Source organism: Pipistrellus hanaki (assembly GCF_964339955.1).
Source record: "Pipistrellus hanaki genome assembly, chromosome: 5".
Taxonomy (NCBI): Eukaryota; Metazoa; Chordata; class Mammalia; order Chiroptera; family Vespertilionidae; genus Pipistrellus; species Pipistrellus hanaki.
Window position 1 is genome coordinate 12,298,645 of NC_140507.1, and position 27,108 is coordinate 12,325,752.

Below are 27,108 nucleotides of genomic sequence, written 5' to 3' on the forward strand. Positions count from 1 at the left end.
CATTTTTCCTTTCAAACTGGAAGCACAGTCATTGACATAATAAAGTGGTTACACAGTGAGCATTTTTTTTTTTTAAATCCAGACAGTGTTGAAAACTATGAGAGTAAAAAAATCACACGAGGTCCCAGCGCTCTGAGATAACCGATGCTAACATTCCAGTGTGTATCTAATAATACCCTGTTATTATTTTTAAAAAACGAAATAAACGGCTGCTATCACAAAAGATGAATCTCCCCCCAGCCACTCCCACCCCTGAACTCCATCAGGGTCATCTGCTCACCTGGGAGCACATGCGCTCTCCCCGGTGTGACTCCGGTGACAAAGGCCAGCAGCCTGGGAGGGAGTCAGGAGGCCTCGGCCCATCCACCCCCAGCCCCACCCCTCCACCCCTCTTCATCTGTGCCCGCCCCGCAGCCTCATGCTGGCCACACTGAAGCTGACCCTGGCCCTGCTGACAGGAAGGTCACCCTGCCCGGCTGGTTCCTGCCCCCTTCCCGCCCGCTGGCTGCTGAGTGCCTGCCAAGTGCCTGCCTGATCCCCGGCGAGCAGGCTGCTCTTTTGTTTCCGGAATCCAGGCTGCTCAGCAGAAGGAGCTGCTTCGTGCGCTCGCCCGGCTGCCTTGGCCCTCCAGCTGACTCGGGTCAAGAGTGCTTTGGGGGGAAGGCGGCTGCCTAGAGCAAAGCCCTTGTAATGAATGCCTTCCCCCCTAATTGGGTTAGGGAGGGAGCCAGCTGGACGCTCGAACAAAACAGGACCAGCGTGCTGGCGTCCCACGTGGCTGTCCGTGTGCCAAAGCATCGCCCTCCTCTGAGCGCTGGGAAGAAGCCGAGGCCCGCAGCTCCTAATCCCTTTGGCTTGGGAGCTCTGCGGAGGGGAGAGGCAGGGTTCCCTGCCTGCGGGGGTCCCCGGGCCCCGCTGTGCACCCCCAGGGAGAAAGGGGGGTCCCACCGGACAAAGCAGGTTCCCCCGAGAGCCTGCGAGAGGCAGAAAACTCAACTTACCTGAGGTCTCATTGCCCAGCTTGAGGGAAAGGCCGCTAATGCTTGCCGAGTGCTTCCAAATACTTCACATTTATGGCAGCATGACCCCCATTTTCCAGGCAAAGACACTGGGGCTCGGAATTCACATGCCCAGGCTAGAAAATAGTGGAGCTGAGATTCCAACGCGGAAATGCCTGTCTCGACTATCTCTGCCAAGCTGCCCTCCCCACCCCCCATATGTTGGGGAGGAGGGTATTTGGTACAGGAAGGATGCCCCTGTATTCATTTTTTTTTTTTTTTTTTTAATAGACTTTGTTTCTAGGTTCCCAGCAGTATTGAGCAGAAGGTACAGGGATTTTCCATACACCCCCTGCCCCCACACATGCAGAGCCTCCCCCGTTATCAACATCCCCCCACCAGAGAGGTACCTTTGTTGCAATCGATGAACCTACATGGACACATCATCGTCTCTAAGTTTACGTGAGGGCTCACTCTGGGCCGTGCACATCCTGTGGGTCTGCACAAATGTTGGCTGACATGCACCCTTCGTTATAGCATCATCCAGAGAAGTTTCCCTCCCTAAAAGTCCTCTGTGCCTTGCCTGTACATCACCCCCCGTTGCCCAGCTTCAGACCACTGACCTTTCTGCTGTCTGCATCCTTCCTAGAACGTCCTATAACTGGGATCCTAGAGGATGTAACCGTTTCAGATTGGCTTCTCCCACTTGGGAACACGCATTTACATTTCCTTTGTACCTTTTCATGGTTATTTATTCTTTTTCCCTGGTGCCAACATTTGGGCATTTTTTTTTTTGAGCACCTGCCTCTGTGCCAGGCATATCCTGAGCACTAGATATGTAGGCACAACATGGGCATGGCCCCTGGTCTCCAGAGCTAGCGGTAAGCATCGTTAAGTAAATACTATTTGGCATTGGAGAACAGCGTGCTGAGAGAGCGAGAACAAAGGGGCCTAATTGGGAGTGAGGAGGGGTCGGAAAGCTGCTCTTAGGAAGAAGGATAATTAAGCCAGCACCTAAGGGAAGAGCAGAAATGGGGAGGAAGAGCGTCCCAGGCGGCTGTCTGGCTCTCAGAATCCTGCTTACCCCTGAGACTAGCCTTTTCCAGGAAGCCCTGCCTGCTCACTCCTCCTCGACATGCATCGCTGCCCCTTCTAGAGGTCCCTCGCTCTTGCTTCTGTGCACCAGAGGCTTCCGGTGAGAATCTGCTCAAGCCTTTCCCCAGGGAAGCGTGCAGAGGGAAGACGGACAGTGTGCTGTTGCTTTGAGCTCTGTCCTCCTGGTTGGCACCAAGGAAAATCCAGAAGGAGTTCAGCTTGGCTGAGCTGAGCGGGGAGGGGATTCAGGATGTTTGTTGCATATCGGACTGATGCTTCGGGGCTTTGGCCTGCCTCGAGGAGGGCAGTGCAGCCAGGCCGAAGGTCACTCGGCTGATTTCCCGTAGCTGCTGGGACAGAACCCAGGAATCTGTGATTGTGGTTGCTGCTTGTCAGGAGCCTTAAAGCCTTCGGGGCTTAGAGGAAACACACTAGTAGCCTGCAAGCTCGTGGAGGTGGGGAGGCGGACTGCTGTTGGGGGGAGCTGCAGCCCCACATCGGCTGCTGCTGCTACTAGCTGTCTGGCCGTGATCCAGGAGGAGGCTGGCCGAGAGAGAGTGCATGGCCACTCTGCCCCTGCTCTAAACCCTTCGATGGCTCCCTGTTACCTTCAGGACAGGACAGATGACCCTGCCATCCTCCTAGCCTGCTTTGTGCAGGCATACCCCACCTGTCTGGTTGTTCCAAGCGCTCTAGATTCCCAGGTGGGACACCTGTGTGGCTTTGCAGGTCTGCTGGTCCTGCTGAGCTTTCTTTCCTTCCTGCATCCTCGACAGGTCAAGTCCTAGATGGCCTTCCAAAACTTGGCTGGGTAGATCTCTTTTCCTTGGAGTCCCCACTGACCTGCTGCTCTCTGCAGACCGCCACACCCTCCTCTGTGCGCCCCGGCCCTGGGTTCTCACCACTGCACGGCAGTCCAGCTACCCTCCCACCTCCGTCCCCTCCCTCCTTTCAGTTCCTCGGCGATAGTTATCGGGCACCTCACCATGTTTCAGTCACACCGGGGTGATGGGAGTTTGAAGGCCCAGGGTTGCTGAATAAATTCATCAAATATTGAAGATGAAGAATACTCAAAAAAGTCAACCCACAGAATGGGAGAAAATGCTTGGAAATTGTATATCAATAAGAAGTTAGGCTGGGATAAATAAACGCCTCTCTCCATGCTTATATGATAAAAGAAATGAGTAGTAAATAAATAAAAGGTTGAAAATAAAAAGGAGGGCCCGCTGAAAGACTCCAGTCTCGGGTCTGTTGCTAGTGAAGTAGAGCCGGCGGGAGGCGGGGGAGCGCTGTTCCAGGACCATTTCAAACTCAGGTTCTTCCTATGCAAACACAAGGCGAGGAGCTAATGAATTTAGGCTCTGAGCACTTTCCCTGGCAGAGTTCTGGGCTCCCGAGAGGGCTGTGCCCTGGCCTCAGGCTCTCGTGGGGCGCAGCCAGGAGAGGAGAGATCCCAGCATGCATCTCAACCCCAGCCTCACTTTCCCAGGGTAGACCTCCCAGTCCTCGGAGAAGGCGGGAGTTCTCCCCGTGGCCCGAGCTTTCCTTCCTCGTGTGGGCCAGCCTGACATTCTGTCATGGTCTTAGTGGCTCACCATCTCCTGCTGGGCCATAAACTCCTTGCGAGTGGGTGGTGTGTCCGTCTTACCTTTTCCTAGCAGCTTTACTGAGATATCATTCACATACCATGGAAGGTGCCCCTTTAAAGTCTGCAGCTCAGGGCTTTTCGTACGTATTTGGGAGTTCTTTGTACTGTTATTTTAACAACTGTTGTATGTTGAATTTTTCATATATATATATTTATATATATTTATATATATTTGATTTCAGAGGGGAGAGAGAGAGAGAGAGAGAGAGAGAGAGAGAAAGAGAGAGAGAGAGAGAGAGAGAGAGAGAGAGAGAGAGAGAGAGAGAGAGAGAGAAACATCAGTGGTAAAAGAGAATCATTGATTGGCTGCCTCCTGCACGGATCCCCACTGGGGATTGAGCCCGCAACTCGGGCATGTGTCCTTAACTGGAATTGAACTCAGGACCCTTCAGTCCACAGGCCCACACTCTATCCACTGAGCCAAACCGGCTAGGGCTGTATGTTGAATTTTTTAAAAATTGTCTCTCACAATCCCAGCCACAGAGGGAATCAAGCCATGGACCCTGAGAGGTTCCTGTGTGCTGGGTGCTTTATATGCATGTTTCATTTCAACCTCAGCTGCTGAGGAGGAAACAGGGTGAAGACAGGTGACCGGGGGGCACAGCTTGGTTGAGCAGCAGAACCCGAATTCCCATGTGGGTCTCCTACATTCTGTTGTGGCCTGCGTGTCTCCAGGAGTTATCCTTTCCCTGGGGATGGAGCCGGCTGCCTCCTCACTGTCCCCTGTCATCGGGAAGGTGTCTGGCACTTTCTGAGCCTGTGCTCCGTGAGGGCAGGTGGGGCTCCATCCAGGAGTTCCTAGAATAGAGGGGCTGCCATCCTGGGACGCGAAGGAACGCAAACAGGGTATGGAGGGAATGGGTGCTCTTTAACCAGCCAGAAGGCAGGCTGTACTCCCCGCTTTCTGGGACATCCGAGGCTCTCTGGAGGTGGCCCTGACCACCCCTCTGCCCTGCCCGTTCCAGGAACTGAAGCTGCCTGCCTTCCGCGCCCACTCCCCGCTCCTGAAGAGCCGGCGGTTCTTTGTGGACATCTTGACGCTGCTGAGCAGCCACTGCCAGCTCTGCCCCGCGGCCCGGCACCTGGCCGTCTACCTGCTGGACCACTTCCTGGATCGCTACAACATCACCACCTCCAAGCAGCTGTACGCCGTGGCCGTCTCCTGCCTTCTGCTCGCAAGTACGTGGAAACCGCTTCTTCCCCTGGGCTGCCTCCTCCTCCTCCTCCTCTTCCTCCTCCTTTTCCTCCTCCTCCTCCTCCTCCGTGAGCCTGGGTGCTCCCAGATCTTTGTTCGCTTCCATGGCCTGTGCACAGCTCCCCTGCTCATCCCAGCTGAATGGGAGCTAACGTTATTAGTAATAATCATCAGCATTTTCTTTAGCATCTGTAATGTACCAGGCTCAGTGATCAGGAGTTTAGCATCTTGATCTTTTATTATTTTTTTTTTATTTCATTTTTTATCCTCACCCGAGGATAATGTGATTTTTATTGATTTAAGAAAGAAAGGAAGGGAGGGGGAGAGAGAAACATCAATGTGAGAAAGAGACATCAATCAGTTGCCTTCCATATGTGTTCCAATGGGGGATTGAACCCACAACAACAACTGAGCCACCAGTCCAGGGACCGAGCCATGTACTTTTAATCAACACCCTCTTTTTTATTAAACAGTGAGTTTCGGGGAGGGAAAGGAGTGTGAGACATAGTAAGACCTCAAAAACATAGTAGTATATATGTATGGGGTAAATGAAATAATGGAACGAGGGTTTCTTTAAAGCTGGGCTTCCAGCCTTAACCGGTTTGGCTCAGTGGATAGAGCGTCGGCCTGCAGATTAAAGGGTCCCAAGTTCAATTCTGGTCAAAGGCATGTACCTTGGTTGCGGGCACATCCCCAGTAGGGGGTGTGCAGGAGGCAGCTGATCGATGTTTCTCTCTCACCGATGTTTCTGACTCTCTATCCCTCTCCCTTCCTCTCTGTAAAAAATCAATAAAAAATATTAAAAAAAAGAAAGAAAGAAAAAGCCGGGCTTCCACACTTCTCCAGGTTGCCCTTAATATAGATACAGGTGGCTGACGGGAGCAAAATGCCCCGAGGTGGCCAGCGGCCATCATAACACCCCTTGGACACCTAGTATTTTCTCCTTAAAATTCAATCCGATTTTACCGTTCCCACCACACTATGTTACTGTCCTGTTTTATTACCTGCGCGCCATCCCCCTCCCTTGGGTCCTGCTGTTGCCGTAGGAAGACGGCACCTGGTTTCTCCTGAGGCTCTGCCTGCTCCCGGCAGCCTGCCACGAACCCCCGTGGGCACGGGCACCCAGCTCCGGAAGCTGCAGGCCTTTCAAAAACTGCGTCTTGTTTTCCACACCTCACCTCCCCCTGCAGGTGTTCATCGTCCCTCCAGCTGTGCTGGGTTCACAGCCTCCGGGTTTGCGATCTCCTCTGCCGTGGGCCAGCTGGGTTTCCCCGGTCACACAGAGGAGCCAGCCTGGCGGAGCCCGCTCTGCTGGCTGCCTGAGAGCCCCCGTCCACATGCAGGTCCCTTTGGGCTCGGGAGGAGAGGTGGGAGACATCCCTGCCAGCGGAGGGCAGGAGAGGCATCGCATTTCAGGCGCCCCCCCCCCCCCCCCCCCCCCCCGAGAAGCCTGCGCCCTGGCCTTTGGCCTGCTGCGGGCTGTGATCTGTGGGCTGCATCCAGGCCCGCCGGGGGCAAGGGACTTCGGTTTCCATGGGGCCACTCGGGCTCTCCCCCAGCGGCTGTCTGGGGAGCGGGGACAGGAGGCGCACACTGGAGACTTCTTTGTGCTGCTGGGGCCGTGGCTGACGAAGGGGGCCCTGCAGACAGAGAGGCAGACACCCCCACCCACACGTCTGAGGGCAGCAGCCAGCCTGGGGCGGCGGGACGGGAGTTTTCAGGACACCTGCCATATGCTCAGAGGCCCCAGGGAAGAAAAGTTTCCATGACAGCCTGAAATCCTATTCACTCCTCCCTGCCCTCTCCCCAGGCTGTCAGCCCCAAGGGGGGTCACCCTGCCGCAGGGCGTTTGAAGTTCTGCGAACTCTATACCCCATAATTCCCAGATAGATAAGAGGAGCCACTCTCGGGTTTTTTGAGAGCTGCTTCCAGACAAGGGCCTTTGCACAGATGGAACCTTTTCACCTTCCCCCAGGCCCATCTGCCCCATAAAGCAGGGATGGTCCAGTCCCCATATCTACAGGCCTATGGGAGGAGGTGGGAAGAGAAACGGCCTGTAGGTTGTTCCAGGGTGGATCAGTGGCAAAGCCACCTCGTTGTCATAGCTGAGTTCATTGTTTGGGTTTCCCCTACTTAATTCAGGACAGACTAGCTATAAATATAGTATAAATCAAGTGAACTCCTTGAATCTTTCATCTCATACGGCACCCCTCTCCCAACTTTATTTGTTGTTGTTTAAAAGGATCATTTTCAATCACTGAGCCACGCCTAGCCAGCGTGGCTCAGTGATTGAGCATCAACCTATGAACCAGGAGGTCAAGGTTCGATTCCTAGCCAGGGCACATGCCGGGGTTATGGGCTCAATCCTCTATAGGGGCCATGTAGGAGGAAGCTGATCGATGTTTCTTTCTCTCCCTCCCTCTTCCTTCCTCTCTGAAATCAATATATATATATATATATATATATATATATATATATATATATATATATTGATTGATTGGAAGATTCTGCACCTGCGAATTTGCTTCGTTGCTTACCTGCAAACCCAGTCCTGTGCCAATCACTTTATACACGTATCACATGGAATCCTCACAAGCAGCCTATGTGGACGTGGTGTCATCTCCTCATTCTATAGGTTCAGAGAGGCTGAATAACTTGCCCAAGGCCACACAGCTCAGAGCTTTATTTTTATTAATTGATGTAAAATTCAGACCACGACGTAAAGTTCACCATTTTAACCATTTCAAAGTGTACAGTTCTGTGGCATTTAGTACATTCATATGGTTGTGCACCTTTCACCTCTGCCTCATTACAAAGCGAGGTGACCAGATGTCCCGCTTTTGGTGAGACAGTCCCGATTTTTAACAATTTAAAAGTTCTTTCCAAAAATTGAGACTTTTTTAAAACGCCGCGGGATGCGGGACAAATTGTTAAAAATCGGGACTGTCCCGCCAAAAGCGGCACGTCTGGTCACCTTACCCCAAAGGAAACCCTCGGACTCATTAGGCAGCCACTTCCTGTTCCTTCCCAGTCCCTGGCAACCACTCATCTGTTATCTGCCCGTGCAGATTTGCCTATTCTGCAGGTTCCACATCAAAGGAATCATACAATATGTGGCCTTTTGTGTCTGGCTTCTTTCCCTTGATGTTTTCAGGGTTATCCGTATTGCAGAGGTGGAATTGTTGGACCCAGGGGTGTGTGCATTTAAGATTTTGATAGCTAGCGCTAAAATGCCTTGCAGAGGTTGCAACAAAACCGACACTTGATGAGATCCCTTTTTTTTTTCTTCTTCTTAAATTCAACTTAATTTTTGGGAAATGTGGAGCCATGCCTTCCACCTAAACAGCAAACTGTCAGAGGAGGGGTGCTGTCCCTTCCGCACCCTGGCCCCTCCCCGGTGTCCCCGGTGGCGTTTCTCCTGTGCTCCCCTGGGGAGCACATTCCCCGTCTGCCTGCCTGCCCCGTCCGGTCTGCAATGTCCAGGCCAGGAATCCGCTCCCAGGCCAGTCGCTCTGAAGGCTTCTGAAACCAGAACGGATGATGAAGAGAAACACCACATGACCTCACTCATTTATGGATAATAAAGAACATTGTAAACTGATGAACCAAAAGATAGCTATAGAGACAGTAAAGTAACAAACAGACTGTCAAATTACAGCGGGGAGGGGAGGGAGATCTGGGAGAGATAAGAGATCAACCGAAGGACTTGTATACATGCATATAAGTACAACCAATGGACACAAAACTCTGGGGAGGGTGGGTATGTATGGGGGGGGGGCAATGGTAAAATATGTACACAGATAATAATTTAATTTAAAAAATTAAAAACAAAAAACGTATGATAGCCACATCTCGTAGGGCGGGTCAGCGAAAGCCATTGCCTGCCGGGTGCTTGTGTGCTGGATCTGTCTTTCTCCTAGGAATCCACCTTCCCGCCCCAGCACCACCCCCTGCACCCCTCCTTTTCCCCTCTGCCCCCCCACTTTGATCATTTGATAGCTTGCCTCTGAGAAGCAGCTTCTTTGACAGTTGAGCGGAGGCGCAGGATGGAACTACCCGGTGGAGATTTCGGAAACTTGAAAGTCGTCCTAATCCCTCCTGGAGGAAAGGATGAAGGAAGGCACTGCCTTCCTTCCCCAGGGAGGGCAAGCCCACCGGCCCTCCAGGCAGGGGGTGCTCAGGGTGCCTCCGGCGCACTGATTGTAAGCAGCACCTGCAAACGGGGCGAGTGGACTGGGTGGCCTTTTCCAGGGGTGTATTTCGGACCGAGCGTGAGATTTGCTTGCAGGATTAACCCCAAATCTGCAAGGACATGTGGCTGTCCCCGTGCAGGAGATAAAATTTTAACTCTCGTAAGAGTGCCCCCCTCAAGGAATACTTTTCTCCCAGGCCACGGTTTCACGTTTCCAAAGTCAGGATAGGGCTTACGTTGAATGCATGCGTGTAATGTGCCGATTGTCTATTGTTTTCCCTGAGAGCTGCTGCAACACCGTGGGGCACCTTCTCCTCCCTGGCATCTCGGTGGTCACTCAGCACCGGGCGGGGTGGTCACCCAGCACTGGAGATGGTGGTCCGTCACGGACGGCCACGCTGCACGGATCCGGGCCCCGGGCTGCAGGGTCACAGCACAGCGGGCGAGGACATGGTGATTTTCCAGTTCCTGTTTCCATCTCTGCAGACTGGCAGGCCTGGAGTTATTTTGGGGGGTGGGGAGGATTTTGTGTGTGTGTGACTGTCAGACAGCTGGCCGGGCTGGAAACTCAGAAATTGTGCAGTTTATGTTAGCAAGTCTGCTGCCCAGACCTGTTTGTCCAGGGCCTGGGCTCTGGGCTCTCAGGGTGGTGGTTTTTTGTGTGTTTTTTTGTTTTTGTGTGTGTAGGGAGGGGGATGGAGGTCTTAACCTGCATGAGTTCATTGTAGATGCAGTGTTCAGGAGCCCTGGACCCCACACAGGTAAATCATTCAAGAGCACTTATTCGGCCTCTGCTATATGCCAGACGCTGTGCTCAGTGAATGGAAGGAATGCACACAGTCTTGGTCATCCAAGAGGATTCATTTCACACCCATGTACCTACTCCGCGCTGAGCCTGCAGGCAGTGGAGCACATCACAGGCCAAGTCCCCGTCCGAAAGAAGCAGCCTTCCACCCAGGCATTGCCCGCAGGCCTCTGGGTCCAGGCCAAGAAGAATAGGCTAATTGCCCTTCTAAGAAAAACCCAAGTGTCCTTCCTGTTGGGAGAACAGCCTGGCTCACCCAGGTTAGCGGGGAGACGGCCGGGACACTGACGTCAGGCACCTGCCTGCTCTTTGTGCTGCCTGCAGTGTGGCTGCTGGCGCTGGGTTGTTTTTTTTTTTTTTTTTTTTTTTTTTATCAGCACAGAAGTCTTTATTTTTCCCCACTTATGCCATGAATTCATAGGGAATGAGTTCCAGCAGCTCAGGCTCCTTTCCATTGGTTCTCACAAAGGGTGTTTGTTTTTGTTTGTTTTTTATTCGCTTTAACCTTGAAGACTCTCCGTAGTGCATGCTTGTGCCTTGTAGGACCTTCTCCCCCGTTCAGGCACGCCCAGGATCGCTTCTATCCCTTCTCCTGCTCTTGCTGATGTGGAGGAGGACCCTGGCGTCCTCACTCGTTAGGTCCTTTGTTCCCTGGGAGGCCCACGGTGGAGAGGTCACTGCCCAGGTCAGGACAGCCCACCCTTCGCCGGGCACCCACTGCCCGGTCGGCACTGGTTGTGATGGTCCCAGCAAGGCAGCCTCGGCTGCGTTAAAGCCCCTCTCAGGCCCGAAGGAAGCACACCAGCCTGTTGCACCCTGGGAGGCGAGGGGAGGGGTTGTTTTTAGGGTAGCTGTGTTTGCCTGGATTCTCGAGGCTGTCTTCAAGGAGCATGCCTCTCCCTGCCTCCTCAGCCGTCGTGTTAATTATAAGCATTTCAGCGTCTAGACAGGAAGTTTCTTCTTTGTCACTGACAAGTTGGGTTTCTGGAACTCGTCTAGGAAAGTCTGAGACCTCCTGACCTGTGGGCACTGGTAAAGCAGATTTGTGCCAGGATCGTCTTGGGCTAAGGGCAGACCCACGTTCCAGAACCTTCTTTCACACTCTGCCAGTTCTGGCTTCTAGGGTCCCATCAGTCGCTTCTTGCCTCCTGAGAAGTTTAAACTCCTGTTCCTCAGTGGGAGAGTACTATTTATGCCGTGTAGGAAATTGGAATATATAAAAAATATGAAAAATAAAAGAAAAATTAGTTGTAAGATCATTACATTTTTAAATATATAATCAGAGTTTGAGGGAGGAGGACGGATTCTGGCCTCGGTGATCATGGAATGGCTAATATTTAATGCGTGTTTATGTGCCAGGCACAGTCTGAGTTCTTTGCATGGAAGTACTTATTTATTCCCCAAAACAATTCCACATGGTAAGCAATATTATTCTCTTCCCCCACCCCCCCACCCCCCCCCCGCCCTGTTGACAGGAGGAAACTGAGACCCAGTAAGTTAGATTACTGGCCCCAGGGTGCACGGCTAGGATGGGGAATCAGGAGCTGTCCCTGAGTCTTTTTTTTTATTTTTATTTTCATGTGTTTTTATCGATTTCAGAGAGAGGATGGGAGAGGGAGAGAGAGATGGAAACAACAATGATGAGAGAGAATCATTGATTTCCTGCCTCCTGCACGCCCCACCCTGGGGATCGAGCCCACAACCAGGGTATGTGCCCTGACCAGGAATGGAAACCATGATCTCTGGTTCATGGGTCAATGTTCAACCACTGAGCCACGCTGGCCTGGCAGAAAATATATACCATATATTTAATTGTATTTTTTTAAAAATATATGTTATTGATTTTTTACAGAGAGGAGGGAGGATAGAGAATTAGAAACATCGATCAGCCGCCTCCTGCACATCTCCCACTGGGGATGTGCCTGCAACCAAGGTACATGCCCTTGACCGGAATCGAACCTGGGACCTTTCAGTCCATAGCCCGATGCTCTATCCACTGAGCCAAACCAGTCAGAGCTTCATTGTATTTTTTAAAGTATTGCTTTATTTGTTTGCAAGACTTATTTCCCCCCCTCCTCTTACTGGCCGGACTGTCCCTGAGCCTTTGTTCTCAGCCACTGTACCACAGGGGCCGTTGCCGTAGCAGGTCACTTCCTGATAGGACCGCACCGGGAAGACTCGGCCAGCAGTGGAGAGGTTGCTGGGGGTCCCCGGCTCTGCTTTCTGAGCCCCGCGTTAGCTGACCTGGATGAAAACTTCAGCCCTCAGGACCGGGTCCCATGTCTGGAGCGGTTCCCCTTCTAACCTCACGGGAATGGCCAAGATTGCCTCTTCTCTTCCTTTCCTCTCCCAGCAGAGGCTGGAAAAGGGGGCCCTGGACCTGTGATGTCCACGCCTTTGGCACTGCCCAGAGGACTCGCTCTCTGCTCTTCCTGGATACACGGCCCCGTCTGGGCCAGAGCAGCCCCCTCGGAGCTGGGCGTGAACATTTGGCCCAGCAGTGACTTTCCTTACAGGAGGCTGCATTTGGGAATCTGGGACACTGTCTCCGCACAGAGCCCTGACCCTTACCTGCCCTGGCTCCAATGCCAGCTGTTTATGTGACAGGTGCTTGGAACCAAACCTGAAACCCAGGTTGTACCCTGACGAATTGCACCTGCAACCTTTCCATTTATGAGACCACACTCCAACCAACCTGCCGAAAACCAATCATTGTCTCACTAATAGAAAGAGGTTGGTCAACCTTGAAGCTCTGAAAGGTCGGAGCCAACCACCCCCTATCTAATTGAGACAATGGTAACTGAAGCAACTTCCCCATCTTATAATCATGTAAATCCTTACTGATATGATAATCTGCTTATTACCTGCCTAAGGGTGTTTCCCAAAGCTGCTTAAGGGTAATGGGTGTATCCTGTAGCCTCGATAAAAGGGATAGCTAGGCCAGAGCCTAGTGGTAGTCTTCCCAATAGAGGTTGACTCCCGCCTGGCCTCCCATTTGTCCCAAATTAACTCTTTTCCAGTCTCTCTATTCATGTTAGTGTGCGGCCTCCTCCAGAAACCGGACCCTGAGTGGGCCCTGAACCACGTGGATCGTGTTAAGGGATCCCACACCAACCGAGCCACACAGGCCAGGGCTCACGGCCCCTGCTTTTAGGCAGCCGGTGGAATTATCTGGGTCCCGTGTACAGCGGAGCACAGAGGAGCCAGCGATTTGGCGGGGCCGCCATGTAAGGTCGCCGCACCAAGTGCTGCATCCTGATTCAGGGAAGCCCTCAAAGCCAGCGGGAAGCCAGTGTGTGTGGCCCAGCTGGCTGAGTGCGACCTCTGACCCGGGAGGCATTTTTACAGCTTCCTCTGGAAGGAAAAAGTGGCCTGCCACCTCATCTGTAGTCTTTCCAACGTTGTACTCAGGAATTGATCCAACCTGTCAGAAATGGGCATTCGTTCATTCATTCATTCATTATCTGTCAAGGACTGCTGTGTCCCAGATTCCCGAGATGCTGTGTCCCAGATTCCAGAGATACAGCCTCGAACAGGACAGCCCTACTTTTTATTTATTTTTGTTTGTTTGTTTTTAATATATATTTTTTATTGATTTTTTTACAGAGAGGAAAGGAGAGGGATAGAGAGTTAGAAACCTGGATGAGAGAGAATCATCGACCAGCTGCCTCCTGCACACCTCCCAGTGGGGATGTGCCCGCAACCCAGGCACATGCCCTTGACCGGAATCGAACCAGGGACCTCTATCCACTGAGCCAAACCGGTTTCAGCAGGACAGCCCTACTGTTAAGAGGAAGGAGGGAGGCACAGTAAGGGAGCCTTTTCTTAGTTTCCCGAGGAGGGCAGGGAGCTGAGCCTGGGATTGGAGGCTCGTTCCTCCAGGACACTCCATAACCTCCAGGTCCCTGGGGTGGCCAGAGATCTCGGTCATTCCTGGATCAGGTGCTTCAGGGCAGAGTGGAGATGCTCCCTGCTCCCCACTCCTTTGGTCTTCACAGCTTCCTGCCTTCCATGAAGACCGCCATGAAAATGCTCTCGTAGCTGGAGGTTTTGCTTGCTCTGTCCTTGGCTTTCTCTCTCTCCCCCACTTCAAATCCTGTCTATAAACTGAACTGTCTGCGCCTGTGACTGATGGCTCAGTGGGTGCTGAACCGAGCAGAGGTTTATAGTAGTTACAGCAGAGCTGGATCCTAGGTTGCTGAGCACTGAGCACTCCCCTCAGCACACCGAGCCCTCATGCCATCCTCACCACAATTCTGTCTACTTCTGGTCACATTGCACGGCCCCAGAGGTGGAGACTTGCCCCAGACCACACAGCTGGTGGGTGGCCAGCCTCCTAGAGCCCAGATGGTCATCCTCAGAGTGCGCTCTGCCCCTCTGTGCTGCATCGCAGAGTAAAGCAGCCTTTTGGAGGGAGCTGGCCTCAGAGTGGCTTCCTGGCTTCCCCACCAGATTGCTCAAAATCTGTCTCTCTTGTCTGCCGAAGGTATGAGCAGTAATCCCTTTGCCCTCTGATAACTACAGAAATCCAAAGAGTTGTTTTGTTTTTGTGTGTGTCTTAAAATATATTTTTATTGATTTCAGAGAAAGTAAGGGAGAGGGAGAGAGAGAGAGAAATGTCAATGATGAGAATCATCCATCAGTTGCCTTCTGCATGCCCTCCTTTTGGGGATTGAGCCAGAAACCGTGCCCCAACCAGGAATGGAACCGCAACTTCCTTGTTCATAGGTTGGAACTCAACCACTGAGCAACACTGGCCAGGCTGGTTCTGTTTTTTTAACGAAAAGGCTGGTTTGGGCAGAGTTGGGTATTCTTTACTGTAGGAAGTATACCAGTGGAGACTCACTCTTTAGCTTCATTTCTCTCATTGGAAACGAGGTCCTGTTGATCATGCAGCCCCTTAGTGGACAAGTTCTGGGGTTGAATGACTTTACAGCCTGAGCAGAGGGCAAGGTGAAGACAAGAGTATTTGTGGGGAGCAGGGCAGTTACATGGGGAGGGGCTGCAGCTAGTCTGACGCCTCATCCCTGGGATTTCCTTGTGGAGACACTGGGATTTCAGGGATCCTGGTGGCCATATGAGAGATGTCCTACATGTGGTTTAGAAAACTCTGGACTTTTGGAGCCATTTATTCATTACCTTAAAAACCCAGAAAACGCAGATTTTTAAAGTATTAACTTTATGCCAGAGGCTGTGCTAGATGAAGGGGATCTGGGATGTTCTACAAGACAGATGTGGCCCCACCCTCGTGGAGCAGACAGCCAGACTTATTTTAACGTTGTCCCTTACCAGCCAGCTGGATGAGGGGGCCATCTGTCTTTCTGAGCTTCTGATTGATGTGGGAAACACTGCCAGCCCCCGGGGTTGTTACCAGGATGCACAGTGTGCTGTGTGGGGCATACAAACAAGTCCTCTGAGGTGTCCCCTCCCTGGGGCTGCTGGGGTTTCAGCTGCCTGCGGGCTGTGGTGGAGCCTGGCCTGCAGCTGCCCTGCCCTGGGCAGCTCACATCCTGGTGTGTGGACTCTCCGCCTCTTTTTTTTTTTTTAATTTCAGAAAGGAAGGGAGAGAGAGATAGAAACATCAATGATGATTGGCTGCCTCCTGCCTCCTGCGTGCCCTCTACTGGGGGGTTAAGCCTGCAGTCCGCAATCAGACCATCTAAAATTTAAAAAAAAAAAAATAAATAAATAAATAAAAAAAAGATAAGACCAGTTTTCCGGTCTTGTATTTTTTTTTTTTTTTTTAATTTATTTACACAAGACCCTTGGCCTGGATTCATCCAGAGTCAGTTACATGAAAAACAGAGAATGGGACTAGAGACATTTGCAAAGTAAAACAGCCTTTTTGAGGGGGCTGGCCTCGGAGTAGTTTCCTGGCTTCCCATCAGATTGCTTAAAATCTGTCTTGTCTGCCGAAGGTATGAGCAGTAACCCCTTTGGAATGAGTAGGAAGCACCCCTCTGCCCTCTGATAACTACAGAAATCCAAAGAGTTGTTTGTTTTTATGTGTGTTTTTAAAAAAATTTTTTTCATTGATTTCAGAGAGAGTAAGGGAGAGGGAGATAGAAATATCAGTGATGAGAATCATCCATCATCCAAGACCCTATGTGAGCTTCGTTGGATCCTATATCTTTAGTTTAAAAAAAAAAAAAAAAAAAAAGTTATGCTCTGGCTCAGTGGATAGAGCATCGACCTGTGGACTGAAGGGTCCTAGGTTCAATTCCGGTCAGGGGCATGTACCTTGGTTGTGGGCACATCCCCAGTAGAAGGTGTGCAGGAGGTAGCTGATCAATATTTCTCTTTCATGTTTCTACCTCTCTATCCCTCTCCCTTCCTCTCTATAAAAAATCAATAAGACATTTAAAAAAAAAGTTATAAAAGACATTTGGGACCCTTGCAGAAAGTCAAATATAAATTGAATATTAGGAAATGTTATTGCATTAATGCTGATGTTCTTAGGATTGCTAATAGCATTATGATCACGTAGGAAAATGACCTTAGGATAGATGCTAAAGTTGTCACATCTGCAACGTCACTAGAAATGATTGAGCAGAACCAGTATTTGCATACACACACACACACACACACCAATCAATCAGTGAATTGGGTTGAAGGGTCATCTCAATTCCTAAACCTTATCTGTGGATTTGAAAATTTTCCAAATACACCGAACAAGTTGAAGAGGGTCTGTGGCTCCTGTCTGACTTGGAAAGATAGCCTTCTGTCCCCCATGCTGCCCTGGGGGGCCTGCCTGCAGACTTCCAGGCATCTGTGCCGTGTGTCTTGTCGGTCAGGGCAGGCAGTTGAGTGGCGGCTCTGGGGACAAAGGACTGGCCCCACTCACAGTCATGGGAGGAGGGGAGGGGATGTCTGCCAGGCACGTGCAACCCCGGGAAACCCATAAACTCCTTTCTGGCTGTGAAATGCTTGGTGCTGGGGAGTCATCACTAAGCTGGGGGCTGCTGGCCAGCAGTTAAGAGCAGGGGCTGTGAGGTCGCTCCCAAATGTGGAGCGGAGTTCGCAGAGCGTGGTCTCTGTGTCTCTGGGGATCTGAACAGAACCTGCCTGGGAGGATCCAGTGGGTGTGGGGCACAAAGCACAGTGCCCAGCCCAGGACCCCGGGCAGCTCTGCATGCTGGGCAGGAAGGCTCTTTCCACTCCACATGGCCACTCCATCTGCATCCAGGCATGCTCCTAGGTGGGAAGGGAAGGCCTGTGGCGTTCAGTGTGTTAGGTTCAGAGCCAGCACACTGCGGATTCAGACACACACACATACCCCCCCCACACACACCTGCCTCTGGCCTGTAGCGTGGTGGGTCCCCAGGAAGCAGCAGGTGCAGTCAGGCTCGTCAGTAATCATGGCCCCTTCCATCCCAGGGTAATCCTCTCGGGCCTGGTGGCTGGGGAGCAGGCAGAGCTCTGACAGGTCTGCAAAGCACCGGGGGGGCCCAGAGGACACTAATCTGATTGAGCGCATCTGCCAGGCGGAATAGATTGCTGCCAGCAGTGCCACCCCCAGCACAGGGCCCGTTTCTGCCGGGACCGTGACCTTCACCGCGTCACCTTCTGCTGCTGGGAAGAAAAGAGCTCCTGTATGGAGTGCCTGTGAATAGTTCAGGACAGGGTTCAGGAAAACCTTGACAATTTTGCAAAAAGTAAAAAAATAAAAATATACCGGTAGTTTCTCCGGTTTGGCTCAATGGATAGAGCGTTGGACTTCGGACTGAAAGGTCCGGGGTTCGATTCCGGTCAAGGGCATGTACCTTGGTTGTGGGCACATCCCCAGTAGGGAGTGTGCAGGAGGCAGCTGATGGGTGTTTCTAACTCTCTATCCCTCTCTCTTCCCCTCTGTAAAAAAAATCAATAAAATATTTTTAAAAATTATAATATATATATATATATATATATATATATAGTTTCTATTAATGGAGCAACACACTTGGCTGCTTTTTTGTATAGTTTCTTTTTAAATTGCACAAAACATACATGATCATAAGAGAAAAGGTAGGGAATAATAGATAGAGCTCATTAGAGGACAATTCAAATGGCCTAAAGTATCACTATCCAGAGACTGCCATTCCTTCTCTCGGTGAACACTCATTGGGTACCTCCTGGGTGCGGGGGACTGTGCTGGGACCTGGGGCCCAGCAGGGAATGGGTGGGACATGGTTCCTGCCCTCATGAGGCTTAGACCTGCTGCCATTAATGCTTATTAGCATCTGATTGTGAGAAGAGCCTTGGTGACATCCAGTGGCCTCTGAACTGAGCTCTGGAGCCTGGCCAGTGTGGCTCAGTGGTTGAGCATCCATGCACTAGGAGGTCACAGTTTGATTCCCCAGTCAGGGCACATGCCTGGGTTTCAGGCTTGATCCTCAGTCAGGGACATACAGAGGGCAGACGATGGATGATTCTCATGATTGATGCTTTTCTCTCTCCCTTTCCTGTCTTCGAAAATCAATAACAACATTTTTTTTTTTTTTTTTAATGAACTGAGTTCTGGAGGACCCATAATAAGGTAGGTGAGGAGACTAACACTCCCAGCTGGAGGAGGGTCTGACTTCCATGGAGCTGAGGCCAGGCCCTACTCCAGGGTTGCAGCTGTACTAGAGGCTCTTCCCCTTGGGCGGCGTTGACCTTGCCTTTGGTTGCCTGAGTGGCCCCTCCGTGTCCGGCAAGGGGAGGTGTGCGTTTGGACCGAAAGGGCTCTGAAAGGAGTTGGGGTGTAAGCCGCGCAGGAAGCGGTCTGCAGTCTTCTCGCCCCTCGCCGTGTTGTACATTCCACTCCCTCGGCTCCTCCCTGCCCAAGACCAGAGGTGGGTGTCACGCCACCTTCGTCCACTTAGTGGGTGCTGACGGGCTCGCCAGGAAGATGGGCACCCGGGCTTCTCGGTTGTCCCGACCTGCGGGGCAACAACGGGGGCCCGCAGGAACCACCTAAGAGAATGAACAAACAAGGAACGCGAAAGAATGGGAGCAAGACAAGGTTCTGATCAAGCTCCGATTTTTATTCTCTGAAATGGCTGTATTTATACAGCAGAAACAAAGGGGGGCAGGGTTGCCTATGCAGGGGGTTCTTTGGTACCTGGCAACACAGGATTGGCTAACTGCCAGGGGCGGTGTGACATTCCAAGGTGCAACATTCCAAGGCTGGGCCATCTAGGGGGGAGGATCAGGAAGGGGAAGTGGCAGGAAGATGCTAAGCAGGAAGATGTTAAGCTGCAGGTTATCTTATCTTCCTTAAGACTGAGTTGCTTGCCTCAACTCTGCTGGCTCCCAACACTCGGTGACATCGCTGGGGCCCTGCTGAGGACTTGTCGCTTCTGCTGCAGGGCAGCCTGTGGTGGGGGTTCCCTCCTCCTCTCCCCTGAGAGGCACGGGAGCCCCGTGAGAACTGGGTCGGCGGCGCTGGCGGTTGTGCACAGGTGTGCGGCACGTTGGCTGCTCCTGCCCTGGCCGGCGTGTGCTGGAGCGCAGCTGCCTCTTCTGCCGCTCGCTCCGCAGCTGCTCTGCGCCCAGTGAGGTTGGGCTTGGGGGCCAGAGCGGGGCTTCCTGTCTGGTGGGGGGCCGGGCAGAACGTGGGGACTGTGGTCAAGGAAAGCTTCCAGGAGGCAGTGACACTGAGGGTGGAGAACGAGGCGAGGTTGGCCGAGTGAGGAGGGGATGGGGAAGGGTGCTCCAGACCGAGGGCTGTGTAGACGAGGCTCCTAGGCAAGGAGAGCCTGGTGCCTTCAGAGAACTGCAGTGACAGAGGCCCCGGCCAGTGTGTACGGTTTCCCCAGGGCGAGGGGTGTGAGACTGGGAGGTCCCCAGCAGCCCCATCTGCAGACCCTCCCCGGATGGAGGCTGCCAGTTCCCGCCCGGCCCCAGCACCTCAACCCTCAGTGGGCCTGACCCCCACGTGCCACCGGCTGCTTCTCTGTCCCGAGGATGCCCGCCAGGGCTTCCCTGGACCCAGGCTCAGGTTCTACATTGTTTCTGAGAACTCCTTGTAGGGATCGGCTCCGGGCGACCCCATTGGTGATGCATTTGATGAAGGACCCTTTGGGGCTTCTTCCCTCTCCTGTCTTCTCCCGCCCACCAGTCTTTCCGAGGCTCCTCTCCCACACGCTCTGTTCCTGAGAGGACCCCAAATAAGAATGCACTGATGGACCGTAAACTCAGTGCTACACAACGGGGAGCTGTCGAAGGGCTTTTCCACATCTGGGGAGCGGTGGGGGGAGGGCAGGGTCAGATTTGCAGAGTCGTTGTGACTATGGCCTGACCCTCTAAGCCAGGGGTCCTCAAACTTTTTAAAGTGGGGGCCAGGTCACAGTCCCTCAGAGAGCTGAAGGGCCGGACTATATGAACTACTAATCCCTACTGTAACACCTTGGCTGCGCTCACTGCCCAAAAAACCTGGCGGGCAGGATCAGACTCCCCTGGGGGCTGCATGTGGCCCGCGGGCCGTAGTTTGAAGACCCCTGCTCTAAGCAGTCCTGGGGGGAATCAGTTATGACCAGACAGGAGAGCCCACCTCATTCCTCAGGCCCTCGCTGTTGCTGACTGCTAGTGAGGACCTTCTGTGTCCCATGTGCTGTTCCGATCATTTGGAATGCGTTTTGTCCTTGTCTCTGAGGTCTAGTTTCCACTTTATGGATGAGAGAACTGAGGCACAGAGAGGGTGAGACACCTGTGCCTGGTCACACAGCAGGACGTGGTGGCTTGGGGCTGTGAGCCCAGGTTTGACAGGTCCAGTGTCTATGTTCGTCCTCCCTCTGCCGCAGGGCCTTTCCGTTCTCCGTCCTCTCTGCCGGCACCCGTCCAGGCACTTGACGTTGGACCTTTACTAAATTCCTGGGTGCAGGCCGTGCTGTGGTCCGGTGACCTCTGCTCCTCCCACAGGTAAATTCGAGGACAAGGAAGACCACGTGCCCAAGTTGGAGCAGATAAACAGTACGAGGATCCTGAGCAGCCAGAACTTCAGCCTCACCAAGAAGGAGCTGCTAAGCACGGAGCTGCTGCTGCTGGCGGCCTTCAACTGGAACCTTTGCCTGCCCACGCCCGCCCACTTCCTGGACTACTACCTCCTGGCCTCCGTCAGCCAGAAGGACCAGCACTGCCACAGCTGGCCCACCACCTGCGCCCGCAAGACCAAAGAGTGCCTCAAGGAGTACGCCCACTACTTCCTAGAGGTCACCCTGCAAGGTGGGCCTGGTGTGGGGACCTGTGGCCCCTCCCCCACCACCCAGGGGCCAGGATCAGGTGGCACCAAGAGGCATGCATGTCCATCCAGAGAGTTGTTGTTGTTGTTTTTAAATATATTTTATTGATTCTTTTAAAAAAAATATATATTTTATTGATTTTTTTTACAGAGAGGAAGGAGAGGGATAGAGAGTTAGAAACATAAATGAGAGAGAAACATTGATCAGCTGCCTCCTGCACCCCCCCCACTGGGGATGTGCCCACAACCAAGGTGCATGCCCTTGACTAGAATCGAACCTGGGACCTTTCAGTCCACAGGCTGATGCTCTGTCCACTGAGCCAAACCGGTTTTGGCATCCAGAGTTCTTACCGACTGGAGCCCATCCACCCAAATCACTCCCACTTTGTAAGGGATAAACAGGAAAGGAGCAAGGGTTCACCCAGTGTTATCAGTCATGTGTAAAAGAGAAATAGCAGCTTATTACAGGCCATTGGTATTCTACAACCTTCTGGTCGCCTGTTAATGTTTCTATGGTAACCTGCAACTTTCAGATGATCTAAATAGGACAGATGTGCAGATAGATCAGTCTGGAAGAGCTGTATCACACAGATGATGGTGGACGGGGCTTTGTTTACATCTGCTCTAGCAATTCAGTTACCCGGTTTAGGGACTTATATTCACATCTCACTCTTCCTAGTGTCTTAAAGTCCAGGTATTAGTGAAATACTGGGTCGGAAAGACAGCTGATAACAGCCATCCAGTAACCCACCACAAACCAACATGGGTCATGTGTCATAGTATCAGGAGGTGTGATACCCAGCATTAACTGAGTGCTTACTGTGTACCTGGCACCTTACTTGAGTGCTCTGCCTACATCATCTCATTCGAACCTCCCAACAACTCCACATAAAAGTCCTTTCTGCTATTCCGTTCCCTCAACTGATACTCAAGAGGTGAAGGAACTTACCTCGGGTCATTGCTAACATTTGAACCTGGGGAGTCTTACTCTGCGACTGACTGTACCTGTAACCGTAAGACCACCTTGACTAATTTCGTACTAAAACAGGCAAGAATTGAAATCACTGAAAATCACAAACAACTTAAGGCAGCCTGACAAGGCACCGATAACCAAGTGTCATTCAGGAACATGGTAGGGATTTCAGCAATTTGCCTTCGCACATCAGTGGTAAGGCCATGTCACAAAATATCTCAGTGGGATGTTAAGCTTTCTCAGATGGTCTCATGAGGTCTTCGTGCACCAGAGCATCACAGGGTACACCTTACGGGGTCTGTTTTTATTTGTTAGTCATACTTCAGTAAAGCCAATCTGGGTGAGGAATAGCAAACTCCTGTAGTCACTTATTCTTACATTGTTTATTCAACATAACGTTTGTTGAGTGCCTTCTGGGATCCAGGCTTTGTTGTTTAGTAATTAGCTTCTGAAATGGCGTGTCATTCACCCCTAACAACCAAAGAAAGGACAAATGTTTTGTAGCCCAATAGCAAACCCCTTGCAGCCCCCAGAAGCCCTGGACCACATTTTGAAAATCACTGCTCTAGGCTGACATCAGAAATTCCAGTCTGAGAGCCAGGGTGCTTAAGATTTAAGAACTTGATGCTGTTCTCACTTTTTCATCGTGTGTGTGTGTGTGTGTGTGTGTGTGTGTGTGTGTGTGTAGGGGGGGTAGGGCACACAGCAGTGAATAGTCTTGAACCTAATTGTTTGTCTACTGGTTTAGGGGGCACGAGGCAGCCAGGGCACCGGGCTTCCAGGCTTGGCTTTATAATGCAAACTGCCTCTGATTCCCTTTCAGACCATATTTTCTACAAATTCCAGCCTTCTGTGGTCGCTGCAGCCTGCGTCGGGGCCTCTAGAATTTGCCTTCAGCTTTCTCCCTACTGGACCAGAGACCTGCAGAGGATCTCAAACTACTCCCTGGAACATCTCAGCACGTGCATAGAAATCCTGCTGGTGTAAGTTCCCCTTCTCCCTGCTAGTGTCTCACATAACGTGGGCCATGGTGAATCCTGATAGAATTGGGGTTTGGGGAGTTGGCCCTTCTTATTTGGGTTAGCTTTGGGTTTGCAGGTTTAAGGTCAAGGAGTGAGGGAGAAGAGGGGCTGCTGACCACAGCTAAGCCCAGAGTGGCTTAACGTAAGAGGCCACCGCTTCCTTGCAAGGATCCCCGGGAATCTGGGGGAGAACACTTGCCGTGTGTCGGAGAAGATGCTTTTAATGGCATTGTAGACCCGGCACCGTGAAACTGACATCAGAGTGGACGAGCTCAGTGGTGACATCAGGACAGAGAGGACCGCAAGGTCCGACCAGTCCCTCTTGCACCTTGCAGGTGGCAGCATCTCCTACGTGCACAGTCCCACTGAACCCGGGGCCAGGTCCCTGGGTCACCTCTTGGTCTCCTCGTGTGGGAAGCTTTGCCATTATTTTATTTTATTATTTTATTTTATTTTTGTTTGTTTGTTTTTTTTAAATGTTTTTATTGATTTTTAGAGAGAGAAAGGGAGAGGGACCCAGAGAGAGAAACATCAATCGATTGCCTCAAGCACGCCCCCTATTGGGGATCGAGCCTGCAACTCGGGCATGTGCCCTGATTGGAACGGAACCAGTAACCTTGTGCACAGGACAGCACCCAATCAATCAAGCCACACTGGCCAGGGCTAAAGCCAGAGAAGCGGTCTGGTCTGAGTGCTGCCAGGTGCTCTGGATTCTTAGCTGCCAGCCCTGCCTCTTCGTGGCTGTCACACTGGGATGGCCCCCTTCTCAGACCTGCTACAGCCCCTGTTGGCTCCTTTATGATGGAGAAACTAAGGCCTCGTGGGCAACTTGCTTGGGGTCTGCTAGCTCAGGAGTGGCCTGGCTGGGACGGGGCTGCCGGAAGGGCCTTGGAGGCAGAGGTGGTGCTCATCTAAGCACCAGGGGTCTGCCCTCTCGGCGGGCACTGTGCCAGGTGTGCGGGGTGAGCAGGGGCAGATGGGCCTTCCCTGTGGAAGGTCACTCTCGGCACGGTGTGGGGGCCAGGTGGTAACCCGGAACTTATCCCCAGGGGTGTGAGGTGGGGCAATGCAGGGGCTGTAGGACAGCAAGGCTTGTTTTGAGGGGTCAGGAGAGGTTTTTGTCAGATGTAGATCCACACTGAGGTCTGAGGTCTGGGGTTAGTTGGGACAGTCACTGAGGCAAGGCTGGAGGCAGTGAGCACGGCTGGGCAAGGTCCGGCGGGAACAGCACGCAGATCACACTCAGCAAGGCAGGTAGAGGCGCTCGGGTTTCTGCCTCTACCCGCCGAATCTCACCCAGGCCCTTCCCTTCCAGAGCCTATGACAATGTCCTCAAGGATGCCGTCGCGGTCAAGAGCCAGGCGTTGGCCATGGTGCCTGGCACATCCCCAGCCCCTACCCAGATGCTGTTTCAGCCCCCCGCCTACCCCGCCCTCGGCCAGCCGACGCCCGTGGCCCTGGCCCAGTTCCAGACGCCCGTGCAGGACCTGTGCTTGGCCTATCGGGACTCGCTGCAGGCCCACTGCTCCAGCAGCCTGCTCTCCGGGGGCACGAGTTCGTCCCTCCACTCCCCGTACCCCTCCCTCCAGCCTCTGGACGTGTGCCCCGTGCCCCTGCCGGCCTCGCTCAGCATGCAGATGGCCGTCACAGCTGAGCCCAGGCACTGCCTTGCCACCGCCTACAGGGGCAGCTACTTCAGCGGGAGCCACACGTTCCCCACAGGCTGTTTCGACAGATAGGGGGGCCCTGGAGACCCGGGCAGAGGAAGAAGAAGACGCTGATGAGGGGAAGCTCAGGGGAGCCAGGCGACTGGGAGGCCATCCCCGCAGAGCCTCATTGCCCTTGACCGGAGAGGATCTGGCGCTCTTCGTAAGGAAAACGGACCCAGAGCAAAACGGTCCATGAGATACCTCAACCCAGAGCACTCCCCTGGAAAACGCCTTTCCCACGTGCCTGGGTGCAGGGGCGAGGCTCAGGGCCGTCGCCTGGAGCAGGGCCCGGAGAATGGAGAAACCCGGCCAGAGGCAGAGGGTCTGGGAGCTGGATGCAGACACCAGTCCGCAGGCACGTCCCGTGTTTAGCATCAGCGACTCCTTGACTCGTTGCCGGTGGAAGCTACACCACTGAAGAAGGGGCAGCCGGACATGTTCTTGGGACCCCGGTAGCTGTCAGATCGGGTGCTTTTGTCTCCCTGGCTCCATGCTGGGGCCTGTGTGTGTGTGTGTGTGTGTGTGTGTGTGTGATGCCCAAGCGTCTGCCTCCTGAGGCACGGTGCGCGGCTGTCTCGCCTCCACTGTCGAAGCTAAAACCTTATTCGCCCTTTAGGACATTTCACATGCTGCTGCTTCCCGAAGTGACCTAGCCTTCTGTTCAGTAAGAAGTCTTGTTTACATACTGTATCAGGGATTTTGTGATACTTGAAAATTCCTTGGGAGAAAAACAGTGCTGATTGCCGCACTGCCTGTCCCCACGCCCGGGCTGTTCCTTTTACCCCCCAGCCGGTGACTGACCCTGAGGGTCATCGCAGAGCTCCCTTTGCAGAAGTGTAGGGCTGGGGAGAGCCACTTTCCTGTCTCTGGGTTCCAGAAGAGTCCACAGCCTGGATGCTGTGTTCACCTGTAGGACTTCCATAACCACCCAGGGGTAAAAGGCTGAAAGGTAGACTAAGGTTTAAGCCCACATCCTCACCTCCTCCTCCCTGCTTCTAGTGCGTGAGGTTAACCCAGCCTCGGCCTTGAGTGTGGCTGATAGCAAAGGGTAATGATGTGGAACGTGTGCTTAATGCCAGCTGGATTTGGGGGGTGGGGGTGGGGGTGTGTAGGACGCCACAGTGACAGGCACATGATCGGTTGGATCAGAAGCCCGTATTGGGGTGTCGGCCGCAAGGGGCTCTCAGGATCATTCTGATGGCCATGTGCAATATGTGTTTCTTCCGACTCGTGGCTTGTACTCATCATGGTTGTGTGTGGTTTTTTTGTTGGATTGGGATCGGGGAACACGTTGTTCACCCAACAGAACTGGGAGGTGCAAAGGACCCCCGAAGCATTTGTTTTTGTTTTTTAAGAAGAACCCATGTCGGGTTTGTTGGCTCACTTGCACGCTGCGGAGTCTGTAGCCGGTCCGAAGGTGATGTTCCAAGCAGGACAAGAAGAGACTGGACGTGGGTATGGCGCTGCCACATTGTCACACTTGCATAGGACACTGCACATTCGTTTGTTTTTTTTCTCCTTTTCCTTCGCCAACCTCCTATTTATGTGCGACTGGTTTGGATTCCAAGTTGTTGTGTCTGTTTATTCTGCGGCTGGGGGCTTGAGGGGGGTCCTCAGAAAAAAGGTCTCCCAATAAACACATCACCTGCTCTAGGTCTCCGAGTTCTCTTCCTGGATGTCTTCCTGGATGCCAGCTGCGCCCCGCCCCCTTCCACCTTAGCCCCGAGGGTGTCTGGCTCATGCTGAGAGCTTGTGGGGGATGGGCCGTGGCGGAGCTGGCTCCTGTGGGGCTGGTGGGTCTGGCCCTCTGGGGACTTGGCAGCTGACGTGAATAAGGCTTGACACCCCAGCTCCGCCACGGAATCGGTCAGGGTTCTCCAGAGAAACAGAATCCATGACCAGTATGTGAGAGAGATATTTACTTTAAGGAATTGGCTCAGCCTTGCAAATGCCTGGCTTACATTCGATGTCAAGGTTGTACTCTCCCCTGTCCTCCCGGTTCCACGTCCATCTCTCCCACAACACCACCTGTTCTCACATCCGAATTCTCTTCTTGGTTTCAGTGATTCTCAGCAGGGCTCGTGTTTGCTCCCTGGGGGACACGTGACAGTGTCTGGAGTATTTTGTTGGTTGTCATCATTGGAGAAGGAGCATGGCTGGCAGTTAGCAAGTAGAGGTCAGGGATGATGCTCAACATCTTTTTTTTTTTTTTTTTTTTAATATATTTTATTGATTTTGTACAGAGAGGAAGGGAGAGAGAGAGTTAGAAAC

The 27,108-nt window shown here is 52.6% G+C and overlaps 1 protein-coding gene across 1 annotated transcript in view; it reads left to right on the forward strand.

Annotated features, from left to right (window-relative positions):
- The window catches only part of CCNJL (cyclin J like), a 44,580-nt gene extending 17,684 nt beyond the window's left edge, over nt 1–26,896 (forward strand). Inside the window, exons 3-6 of the mRNA XM_084883952.1 lie at nt 4,707–4,920; nt 20,815–21,117; nt 22,930–23,089; nt 24,444–26,896. Of these exons, the coding sequence (XP_084740078.1) occupies nt 4,707–4,920; nt 20,815–21,117; nt 22,930–23,089; nt 24,444–24,867 (1,101 nt within the window). The 3' untranslated portion in view covers nt 24,868–26,896. The remainder of the gene's footprint in view (nt 1–4,706; nt 4,921–20,814; nt 21,118–22,929; nt 23,090–24,443) is intronic.
- Nucleotides 26,897–27,108: the final 212 nt, after the last annotated feature.